The sequence below is a fragment of the Podarcis liolepis genome, assembly GCF_965112155.1.
Source record: "Podarcis liolepis genome assembly, chromosome: 1".
Classification (NCBI taxonomy): domain Eukaryota; kingdom Metazoa; phylum Chordata; class Lepidosauria; order Squamata; family Lacertidae; genus Podarcis; species Podarcis liolepis.
In genome coordinates this window covers 47053059-47065864 of record NC_139554.1, presented here as the reverse complement: position 1 = coordinate 47065864, position 12806 = coordinate 47053059, and the positions used below count along the sequence as shown (strand labels likewise).

At 43.2% G+C, this 12806-nt stretch overlaps 1 protein-coding gene across 3 annotated transcripts in view; it reads right to left on the bottom strand.

The window, feature by feature from the left end:
- COX16 (cytochrome c oxidase assembly factor COX16) overlaps positions 1-9251 on the bottom strand; it is a 52796-nt gene extending 43545 nt beyond the window's left edge. The window contains exon 1 of one of the 3 annotated variants that reach the window (XM_083510851.1): positions 8707-9251. In XM_083510851.1, the coding sequence (XP_083366977.1) occupies positions 8707-8766 (60 nt within the window). In that variant the 5' untranslated portion in view covers positions 8767-9251. The remainder of the gene's footprint in view (positions 1-8706) is intronic. The other 2 variants (XM_083510850.1, XM_083510852.1) reach the window with 2 other exon arrangements.
- Between the last annotated feature and the right edge of the window lie 3555 nt (positions 9252-12806).

Here is a 12806-nt window from a genome sequence, read left to right as displayed (position 1 = left end):
AAAGCGGCTAACATTCTCCTTTCCCTTCCTCCCCCACAACAAACACTCTGTGAGGTGAGTGGGGCCGAGAGACTTCAGAGAAGTGTGACTGGCCCAAGGTCACCCAGCAGCTGCATGTGGAGGAGCGGAGACACGAACCCGGTTCCCCAGATTACGAGTCTACCGCTCTTAACCACTACACCACACTGGCTAGAGCAACCTTTTCTCACAGAGGAGTTGCTTTACCCACTTGATCATTTTGCTTGCCCTTTTCTGAACCTTTTCACAGCATAGATCTGTACAGACCTGCCCTATCCCTTCATCTTTCATCTCAAGCAACACTGATCCCAGAAAGTCCCCCTACTATCGGTCTCAGTACAGTATGCAAGAGTCATATGGGAAATGAGTACAGAAGCACACTCACAAACAAACCAATATTGCTATGCATGACTAGACAAGTCCCTCAAAACACATACAAATGCAAACGTGTGGGTACGCTCACATTTCATACACCCCTAAACCAGAGTTTATTTTAAACAGGCATCCCCAAATTCAGCCCTCCAGCTGTTTTGGGACAACAATTCCCATCACACCTGACCACTGGTCCTGTTAGCTAGGGATGATGGGAGTTGTAGTCCCAAAACAGCTAGAGGGCCGAGTTTGCGGGTGCCTGATTTTAAACAATTATTTTAAAACGACACGCAAACCAGGCCTGTGGCCATCAGGTCTTTTGGACTTGCTCTGAATAGCCAGCTTCATGTATTATCATTCTCTCAACTTCCAGCTGTAGTCTTTTGTGTTCTTACAAACGATGGCACCACCAATACATAGAAGGGCAGTACTCCAAGGTCTGTTTGAGTACAACTGAGGGGGAGATACCCCCCCCAAAAAAACCACTCCAATGAGAATTCAATGGCCATAGAACATTGGCTGATTGAAAGCAAAAAAATCTGATAAGCAACTAGAAGAATAGTTGAAAAGGGCCATGTCCAACTGACTGGAACAGTGAAAGGGAACGTGCCAGGCTGCAGTACTTTTTGCACATCCCACTTATATATGCCATCAGCAAGCTAACATACATAGAATGGTTGGTGGCGCTAATTATTTTTTGCTGTTTTGTGCCACATCTCAAAGCTTGCTACTTGAGGAAGACATTTCTCCCAATAAAATAAAGATGTAATCAGTAGGCTGGAAAACCATCTAGGTTAAATAAAAAAAGATGTAGACTGACATCAGCCTTATTTGGTTCGCCTAATCTAGTTTATGAGTGTTATGAGCAATTCTGAGAGTGACAAGCATGAAATACCACTTGCCAGGCCTTTGGCTCTTCCATTTGGTTGGAAACAAGCTGGTTTTGCCCTTGATTCCAAGAGAGGATCACTCTGGTCATAAGATGCCTATCCTAAAGCATTTTTTATGGATGAGTGGGAAATGCTAGCTTCATACTTTCTTCCATCTTAAATGGAGAGAGGTAAAAACAAAAGCTACACATTTCATCACAAAGGACTCCCTGTTGAGCAAATAACCTGCTCCTCTGAGCCACACAAGAGAGTTTCTGGATAGGGAAGGGGAATGTGTGTCCCTCCAAAAGTTCACAGAATCATATAATCGTAGAGTTGGAAAGGACCCAAGGGTCATCTAGTCCAACACCCCCAAAATGCAGGAATCTCAGCTCAAGCATCCATGACAGATGGCCATCCAACCTCTGCTCAAAAACCTCCTGAGGAGTCTGTTCCACTGTCCAACAGATCTTATCATCCTTAAGTTATTCCTGATGTTTAGTCGGGAGTGTCCTTTCTTTTAACTTGAAGTCAAAGCAAGAGAAAACAAACTTGTTCCCTCTTCCATGTGACATGTGATTGCAACTTCTGTCATCTCTAACTGATGAGCTGATGAGAATTGTAGTCCAACAACATCCAGGGGCCACAGTCCCCCTACCCCTGTTCAGTAAAAAAAAGCTCCCTTAGGCAAATTAATGTGATGAAGTACAGAAAATACATTTTGCAAAAAACACAAAGAACACAAAGAACCCTCTAAAAAGAAGGCAGCCCATATGTTCCTCAGTGCAAGCATGAGCAAAAATGGCTCCTTCAACCAGACTGTTGTCATTTTGCATTACGCACAGTGCTTGGCCAGGTCAGATAACAAGGGAATTAACACAGCTGCTTGAAGAACAAGTCTGTTATGGTGGGTCAAGAACAGCTTTCCTGTTAAAAACAGGGCTGTCCCTTTCTTCCTTTAAAACAAGACACGTTGCATTTTAAGAAGTGAAGAATTCTCTCCCATCTTCATTTCAGCTCCATATGCAACCAGCCTGTCATTGCTTTTTTTAAAAAGAATCTGTAGATACCTAAAGACTAGTATTATTTCTTCAGTAGCTTCCACACAACAGGGAAGCGAAACACCACACACCCCAACACAAGGAATTAATATTCCCTTTTATCACCCAGTGTTCCATGATGTAAGAAATACAGGGCAGAAACAAAGATAAAGATTTGGAGCTCCCCAGCTCTGCAGTTAAAAACTGCTTCTCTTTCATTAGTTGGGCAGTGAATTTTCCTGGCCAATTAAATGGACTGCAGCAGGGTTGCTGAACTACAACTCCCATCACCCCTGGCCAATGGGCATGCCTGCTGGAGCTGATGGGAGCTGTAGTTCAGCAACATCTGGAAGGCAAAAGTTCCCCACACCTGGACTACAGGGTAAAATAAGAAGCTGTGGCAAAACAGCCAAATTCTGAAAGGAGAAAAAGGAGTGGGAGGGGCAAAGGTCAAAACTGAGGAACAGACTGAGGAACAGAATGGGATGACAGAAAAAGCAGCTAAGAGTTCCTCTAAATGACAGCATCACCTGCAAAGTACTCATACTCCCTAAACATGAGGATGGGATGGAGCAATGCTCAATTTCTGAGAATGGCTGAGCAACAGACTTACTGCGAATGGGCCTCCTTTTCTGTGGTCCATTAAAATTAATGGCATGCCACTATCTGTGGTGTACCATGTTTGAATGGCAAAGGCATACAGAGACAGTTTTCCTTAAGCAGCTGGCTCAAAAGTATGGGATGCTCTCCCCTAAGGGCTTAGGGTTCACCTTTGCATGAGCATTTTCTGAGGGCAGCTTGGGATAGTATCTGGCTAGTGTTATTTCTTCATGGCTTCCAATACATAGACAAACCACTTGACTTCAGGCTTTCATCTTTCTTCTTCCAACATTAAACAGCAGAATGTGTACTATTACACCTCCCACTGCATATATTGCCCATGGCATCAGCCATCAGTAACGATAAAAGACAAACAAAAAACAACAGATGACAGTCGTGGCAAATGCAGAGATGAAAATTTGTTTTTCTAAACACAATTAATTTAAGCAGCGGGCAAAGTGTCAGCCAGTGTGATGGCTGATTTTATTTTGTCCTATAGAAGTCATGACAATCATTTCTGGAGGATAATATAAAATAGCTGCAGTCACCAGCTTGTGATTGTGATTAGGCAAAACTTGCCAGTCGGCCCTATAGATGCGCCTAAGCTCAGCAGCTTTATTTTCTTATAGAAGTGAATGGCTTCCATTCACTTCAATGGGAAAGAATACAGCACCAGCAGTGCATGAGAACCCTCCAGAGAACAGGATAAAAGACATTCCAGTCGTGCTGCTGCCTAACTAAAAATAAACCACATATGATTGCATAGAGACAATATCAAGATTTTTACACCCATCTTCTGTTGGTTTTAAAGGGACACTTTTCAGATGGAGTTAGTGTTCCAAATACAAAATTCTGCATGTTCAGGAAACAGTATAATAGCAGTTTTATTGTACCAGTGACAAAGAACTTTGCTGTCCCAGTACAGTATGCAAGAGTCACATGGGGAATGAATCACTGGCAGCTGCAACTATTATCAGAAAAGTGAAATCAACACCATATTTTAGAAACAGGAGCACCATCTACTGTATTTGAGAGCTAGGTACACTTCAAATAGAATTTCCGAAAAGAAAAAGCTCTTGTGGCTCTTAGAAATCAGTTTGGAAACAGTACAAAGTAGTAAGAGGCAAGGAGATGTGAAAATCCAAGCATGCGGAACAATCTCTTGAGAGACATACAGTACATATCTACAAGGTCACAAGAATTCATCCCAGCATCTGGACAGATGTTCCCATCCTGATGCTGTGGGACTTCACACCCTGCAGCGCATAAGCTGTTAAACAGTGTTCCATGCCATCTTACACCACTCTCTTAGGTTCTTGCTGGCTTATGCTAGGCACTGATATGATCACACATATTGTCAAGTTCAAAGGTGAAGAAAGCCAGATTGGAGAATTCCCCAGAATAATCATTGTATTCAGCACATTTACCTATGTTAGTTATTTTAATCCCTCATAAATCAACTTCTTCTTTGTTCTAAAAGTTTATTTGGTTATTTAATTCACAGTGCTAGCCTTCCTAATCCTGAAATATATGGAAGATTTACAAAAGATTAAAACATAAGCAATATTGGGTTGGTGTTTTTTTAAAAAAAGTAAAAGGCAACTGACTCATGGTAAAACTTGATTTCCCTAGAACACTACTATCCACTTGGTAAGTGGACTCACTACTCAGAAATGGGTCACACCAGTTGCACAATGACCATTTTCTAGGAAGTTGTTTTTTTAAGGATGTGGAAAATGACAAAAAGAACAGAGGTGGGCATATATAAAAGATCCACATTGCTCATGCTATTGTCCTACAAGCTAAGCCTAGGTGTCATAAAAAACCAGGCGGGAAAGCAGCAGAGTTTACAATCAGCATCAAATTGAAACAGCATCAAATGTAAGATGCACTTTTAAGGGACAACTGGAAGCATCCACCAAAGCTCCCAATTCTTCCTTTGGAGCTGCAACTTTATTTATCCCATGCTTCGTGTCACATAGGTCACATGCCAGAGGTTCCACACCCATGTGCTCTGGTTTTTCTCAGCAAGAACACAAGGAACTGACAAGATTCCTGTCAATTTTTTTGTAGCTGATCATAGCCTTGCTAATTTTATTCTCATGATGTTTGTATATAGGTTGTTCTATGCACATAAGGCTCAGGAGAGAGACCTTTGCTGGGGTCTCTGAAGGGAGGATACATTAGATTTTAATTAAATTGAAAAGTCTTCAATGTTATTAGCAGATGGCAATAGGATAACTGTAGGGAAAGCACGTACAGTAGTTCCCACACCTGATATCAAAGTCTGCTAGACTTTCAGCAAAATCAAATTCACTATCACTTGCCTTTCTTTGGAACCCCAGAAACTAAGAATTCTACATTCTTCCTGTACTATGTCTACCTGCTGGGTAGAGAAATAAGTATGGAACAATCTAACAAAGCTACAATTGGGAGAATTCAACAAAGCCTTCCACAATTCATTCTTCCCTTTTTTAAAAAAGATACACACAAACACACAATAGCAGGGGGTTTTTTTGGGGGGGGGGTTCAAACAACTTTTACCCAGTGTGCTATGACTTCCCTATACCAAGTTTATTGTATTATTTTGTATTGTATTAGGCTGAATATGGTATTTTTACATCAATTCTTATGTTTTTCTGTGTGTGTTTGTGCCTTTAACAGCCCGGGTTTTTGTGCTACTTATCTCAATGACCTGTCACATATATTAACACTAACAAACAAATAATCCTATTCAGTTAATGACATAGGCAGGATTTGTGAATACGGTAGATCTTGAAGAGAAAGAATCTAATAGGAACCAAGACTGGAATTCAATCATAACACTAAATTCTGTGCAAAGTCACATTTGCTGTCTGTTCAGTTTCTGCAGAAGCATGTACCATTGGAACAATGAAAACTGACCAGAATTCTGAAGCTAATGGCACAAAAACCATCATGCAAACAAACCAAAACAAACCCCTTAAGCAAAATCTACTTGTCAGCAAAACAACTGAATCTTAAAAGCCAGCAAACTAAATGTTGTGCAGCCCATCAACTATGCATCATGGCTTTTCAGGTACTCAGCAACTTTTCTAACGTTGGCCCACAACTTATGCACATTTAACTTGTGCACATTCAGCTTTACGCGCATGGCAAAAAATAATAATTTTAAAGGCCGGAAAGGGGGCAGGGTCCTGGGAAAAATGACTTTGGCAATCCCATCTACCATTGAACCCAATGGATTTTGACTATATGCAATTTTGGCATTAGCCATGATCTCTGGAACGTAACCACTGTGTAAATGCAATCTTACTGTATTCTAAATGCAGATGTCATCCAACCAAACTCCTGAATTTTTGTTGTGCTTTTTCCCTTGTTCTTACCCCTTTGTTTTGTATAATATCTAGACTAAGAGTTCTGGAGAATTCAAAAGCTTGCTATTTTCTGACAATTTGGTTGGTCCTCATAAAGGTGCTGCCTTTGCTTTTTAAGCATAATAACCTTACCAAGGCCTCACAATACATGGCTGTTTGGATATCCTACTGAGCTTGGTGACTTGGAAGTGCAGTAGGCCTGTTTTCAACTATTAAATTACTGAAATGAAGCACTACAAAGATTTTTCCAGAGGGAAACTTCTACAGGAAAATGAGCATTGCTACACAGTTAACCGCAAACGGAATGGTAGCTAAAATTCTTAGAATGTCTGAAAGTCAGCTTATTTATGAATTGAAGTGACATGATTGGCACTTAGCAAGTACGTTTGCTACCATTATAATAGAAAAAAAATGTCTTTCCTTTGCTAATGCCAAAATTTAAATTTAACTGTCCTCCCTTATCTGAAGAAGTGTGCATGCACACGAAAGCTCATACCAAGAACTAACTTAGTTGGTCTTTAAGGTGCTATTGGAAGGATTTTTTTTATTTTGACTATGGCAGACCAACACGGCTACCTATCTGTAACTGTCCTCCCTTTGGTAATACTTGTTGCAGCCAACTGGAAATTGCAGTCAACAGGAAAGAGTACTGTTGCGCTCAGGTCCTAAATGCAGGCTTCCCCATAGAATCTGCTTGGCCACTGTGAGAACAGAGTGCCAGATGAGATGGGCTTTTGGCCTGATTCTGTGGGGCAATTCTTACATTTAGTCTCCCTGCAATGGCACGGATTTCAACTGGATGAAGTCCCTTTCAACCTAGTAATGATACCCCAAAGGCATGTGCAAGTTCCTTTCTTCCCGTGTCGTATCAAAAGAATCTGGAAAGGTCCATCATCTAAGCCGGTACGGCATTTTGAATCTAACGGCATTCGGAGTCTAACGGCAGCCAAGCAGATGCTCCTGGGAAGCTTCCAAGCAGGGCACAAAGACAAGAGCCAAGGCATCTGCCGAAGCGCCAGCCACAAAGACAAGAAGGGGGGAGAAGTTGAAAGAGTGCCACACATCAGCAGCCTTCCAGGGCACTAAGATGGTCACCAGCTGCCTCAAATCCGGCTTGGTCTCTCCAATCTCAGGCAAATTGGGGCAGGGCACCAAAGCAGCGGTACCTTTTCATGCAGTAGTCAGAGCTATGAGCTGTAGAATCGCAGAATCATAGAATCAGAAGGGACCACGAGGGTCATCTAGTCCAACCCCAGCGATGCGGGAATCATTTTGCCCAAACCTTCAGATTAAGTCGAGTCTCCTGCTCTACCAACTGAGCTATCCTACACATGCCTGTTCCATGTATTTCGCTCACACCTGTTTTCCAGTACAGTGGTACCTTGGGTTACATATGCTACAGGTTACAGACTCCGCTAACCTAGAAACAGTACCTCGGGTTAAGAACTTTACTTCAGGATGAGAACAGAAACCGTGCTCCGGCGGCACAGTGGAAGCAGGAGGCCCCATTAGCTCAAGTGGTGCTTCTGGTTCAGAACAGTTTCAGGTTAAGAATGGACCTCCGGAACGAATTAAGTACTTAAAATGGGGTACCACTGTACTGGCCGGGACGTGGGTGGCGCTGTGGGTTAAACCACAGAGCCTAGAACTTGCCAATCAGAAGGTTGGCGGTTCGAATCCCCGCAGCAGGGTGAGCTCCCGTTGCTCGGTCCCTGCTCCTGCCAACCTAGCAGTTCAAAAGCATGTCAAAGTGCAAGTAGATAAATAGGTACCGCTCCAGCGGTAAGGTAAATGGTGTTTCCATGCGCTGCTCTGGTTTGCCAGAAGCGGCTTAGTCATGCTGGCCACATGACCCGGAAGCTGTACGCCGGCTCCCTCGGCTAATAAAGCGAGATGAGCGCGGCAACCCTAGAGTCGGTCACGACTGGACCTAATGGTCAGGGGTCCCTTTACCTTTACCACTGTACTGTATTACAGCTAACTAATAAAATTATTGGGGGGGGGGGGCGGTTTTCCTTGTTTCTTTACACGACAAGCACAGCCACCCTCTAAAAAAAGGGTCAGTTCTCGAATACTGTACTTTAAAACTCACGCTGTAATGCGCGTCATGCAGTGCGGCAAGAATATAAAGAACGACACCCCCCCCCTCCATTTCAGTATATCTCCTCATCTGCCCCTGGGGGGGGCGGTTGTCACGTGACCCTTTTTAAGCGGGGGGGGGGAGCGGAGAGCGAGCCGTTGCTGAAACGCTCGCGCCGCCCGACGCAAGGCCTCATCGCTCCTTCGACGGCCTTTCCGAGAAGGCCGCCCCCTAGCGGCCGGCCCGGGGGCTGCAGTCTCCGCCATTGGCAAACGAAGCCCCGCCCTCCGCAAGCGCTTAGCGGCCGCTCTGCTGAGGTAGTTCTAGGCGAGCGTCCCGGCCGCCGCCCCCTCCCCCCGGCCGCCGCTCACCATCATGGGGACTCCATACTGTAGCGTCTTGCTCTTCCGCAGCGCTCGCATTCCGACCATGGCTGGAGCGGCCCAGTATCTCCCCTTCTTGGGCCCGGGGGGGGCGTTCCTGGAGCGCTTCCGGCGTCCTACCGAATCGCTCGTCCCTCGGATCCCGAAGCCGGGAGCAGCCGAGTTCCGCCGTGCGAAAAGGGAAAACGGGGTTGGGGGTGGTAATAAAAAATTCCACTCGTAGGGACTCCTCGAATGGGAACCCGGTTAGCGGTCCAGAGGCCTGAAACCGACGGGAGGAGTACTTGGCCGGCAGAAATTCAACGGGTCCAGTTTCCCCGAATTTGGAGGCAGACAAATAAAGGACATAATTAGTAATTAGTTCTGCTTGTGTCCTCGATCTCACCGAATCTATTTAATTCCGCCGCTAATTGGTTCCATCCTGAAAGCACATTTCAGCACACCACAGACGTATAAACTAAAGCATATGCTGACGCCATGGGGACGGGTTATTTCGGATTTTTACCCTAAGCATAAGAAATAAGAGCAAATCAAACTTAGTGCTATACCATCGTGTAAACAGAAGTCTCATGTAATCATTAGGAATTGGGGCTTCCAGATCAGATGGGTGGTGTTTCCAGGCAGATTATCCCAGTGTTTCTTTTTCTAGATTTTTTTTATATCTGTGTCTATATGAAGCTGGCTGGTGGGCTATATTCTGTCTCAAAAACTCATTATCATATATCCTTGGCAGCAGTGACACTAGCTTTAAAGAATGAATAAATGACATACTAAATTAGTGGCTGCGAAAGGAAAATAGATCTGAGAAAGCCGTTTTTTAAAGCTGTTATGCCCAAACCTAGACACAGCCCCCCCCCCGCCTCTCCTGGTAATGCGACCATCTCAAAATTGGCAAAGCAGATTTGATCACTGTGCTTGCGTTTATCCACTAGATGGCATATTCTTTATACCAAATGTTAAAGCAATACCTTTTCTCCTTGCTATGTTGCAGAGAATTAACAGCTATTTTAAAAATGGAATGAAATCCTGTCTTCCATTCAGGCTTGTGGGTTATACAGAGCTCTGCACCAAACAAAACCAGGAGAGGGTTAAGTTACCCTGCTGTTGTTGTTGATATCCATCTGTCTCAAGAGACAATGGAATGCACTTCAAGGGGTGAAGTCAAACTACTGCGTTAGCAGCACCAAAGTGATCTCCTTGGGGCGCAAGCCTGGGCAGTGTGTATGGAAGTCCTGGGCTGCCCACACACACCCCTTGGCCTCGCTGATGTGGTCTAAAGGAAAGCAGAGCAATACGTTTGGCACCAGCTTGGCTGCAGGAATTGCCCAAAGGAGGTGTACAAGGCACCATCCAACAGTCTTAGGGATTCCACTCCAGATTTATGTAGGGTTTACTTCTTAGCCTTCTGTTGTCCTGAAGATACCCTGCAAGGCAGCACAGATTCAGATCAAAGCTTTCTTTCTCCTAGATGGGCTACCTTGCCAGGTTGACGAACCCCATCTGCCCCTCACTTCCCTCTACAGCACGTGCAGAAACCATCTTCTTGACTGTTGGACCCGCTATTAGTCTCTTGTGCTCAATCTGCCAGAGCTTGTCTTCGCATGCAGGGGAGGTTCCTAACTCATGGAGGGTTTGAGACCCATAGGCTACCCTCACCTGGTTTAGCCAGCTTTGTCCATCTTTCGTCCCCACCCTGCACTCAGCTCTCACTTGTAGCTCTTAGAAGCTGCCAGCATGTGACAGTGGCACCAGCCACATCCCAGGAATGGATATTATAGATTTGTACTGTTTCAAAATAAGCCAGTGGTTAAAAAGTAATAATACTCCAAACACTGTAGGGTTTGTTTGTTTTGTACAGCAAATATAGACGTGTAGAGGATGAAGAGTAACAACACTGCAACATCATATACAACTGCGATTACTACTCACTAACAAAATTGTTGATGCCTTATATACATAAAAGGGTCTATCACAGTGATCTGTATAGAAAAAGAACTGTGTTGAAACAGCAGCAAGCCACAAACTCCACCTTTTCTTAAGGTGCTGTACAGACCAGAGAGAGGACAGGAATATCCAGTACCTGGTTTGTTTCCCCAGTTCACTGAACTCTAATTCACTGAAGTTGTCTGCCTGAGATGTACAGACCTTGGCTTAACTTTGGCTTCTGTTTTCTAATTGGATGGAAGTTGATTTGAAGGAAAGCGCATCAAACAGGAGTAATTCTCAAGAAGCTATAGGATGCCTATGGATTGTGGCTAACATAATATGTACTCGGCTTCAAACACCAATGGTGGGCACACACTGGAGCTGGAGTGCATAGTAACATGTACAGTGGTACCTCGGGTTACATACATTTCAGGTTACATACGCTTCAGGTTACAGACTCCACTAACCCAGAAATAGTACCTGGGGTTAAGAACTTTGCTTCAGGATGAGAACAGAAATTGTGCAGCAGCAGCAGGAGGCCCCATTAGCTAAAATGGTGCTTCAGGTTAAGAACAGTTTCAGGTTAAGAACGGACCTCCGGTGAAGGAACATTCTTTCACCTTTGGTGGACCTGTCCAAGAGTGAAGGCCTTCTGGGAAATGATTTACAACGAGTTAAAAAAGGTGTTTAAGTACACCTTTCCTAAGAAACCGGAGGCCTTCCTCTTGGGCATTATGGGCCAAAAGGTGTTAAAGAAGGACAGAACGTTTTTTATGTATGCTACCACAGCAGCAAGAATTCTTATCGCCAAACATTGGAAGACTCAACATTTGCCCACACTGGAAGAGTGGCAAACGCAACTGATTGACTACATGGAGTTGGCCGAGATGACCGCCAGAATCCGAGATCTGGGAGAAGAAGCAATGGAGGAGGATTGGAAAAAATTTAAGGACTATTTGCAAAAATCTTATAAGTTATATGAACTATAAAATGACGCATAACCTGAAATGTTAGCCCCAGCAATGAGAGTGCAATATCTATGAAATTGGATAATATTATTGAAAGAATCAAAGTTTAAATGTTAAAAATGATAATATATTTTGTTCTCAGAGTAAAGGGATAATAAGGGATTTAAACTTAAACTGCAATTGAAAGTACAAAGGAATCACATGAAACAAGGTTATAATTTGCTGATAAATTTATTGTCAAGAATGCATTGTGCGGAAGATGTGGGGAAGTTCGATAGTAAGTTGAAGTAAGCTGTTGAAAGGTTATGATTTTTTATATCTTCTTTTCTTGTTTTTTCTATGTTTTCTTTTCTTCTTTTCTGTCTGTGATTGAAAAAATGTAATAAAAATTATTAAAAAAAAAAAAAAAGAACAGACCTCCGGAACAATTTAAGTACTTAACCCGAGGTACTACTGTACACAACTTTAGGCTGCAATCCTATGCAGACTATCCTGGGAGTATGTTCCACTGAACTCAGTGCGGCCTATTCCTGAATGGACATGCATAGGATTGTGCTGTTAAAGAACTTTTGTGCTTCCCTTCAATTAAAAAAAATCACGACAGTTTGCATAATTAAAACAATAAAATTAAACAGAACAAAAAAAAAAAAAACCCTCAGTAAAGACCACACCATATAAAACAGCAAATAAAAGGCATTAAATGTCTTAAAACCAGAACTGTTAAGGGAAAATTGAAAGGGCCTAGGATCTAACCTTCTGGAAAATTTCATTAAGATCAGTCATGTAGTTTAAAGATAACTGTTATGTTTTATCTGCCATTGAATTTCTAAGACAGCCATAAGCAGTCAAGCACTAGTGCTTTGAGGGGACACATTAGCCCAAAGAGCGTGTGTAGAAATAGCTTTTATAGCCAGGATAGAGATAAGCAGCTCAGAACCAACCCTGGTGTTTTGTTAACTCCTCAGAAAACACTCAGCTGCATTGCAGCAAGAACAACAGGACTGCAGTCTGGTATCAAGACCAAAGGCCTTCTTCAAACACATTATTGTACAGCATGCATTGGATTAGGCTGCCCATCATCTTTTTTCTGCATGATCTTCATGTGCCTTGAACCAGAGGGGCAAGTATAACACATTTCTGCAGTTTATCTAAAGCTTTCTAAAAAGACAAATCCACCCACGAAACAGAAAAACA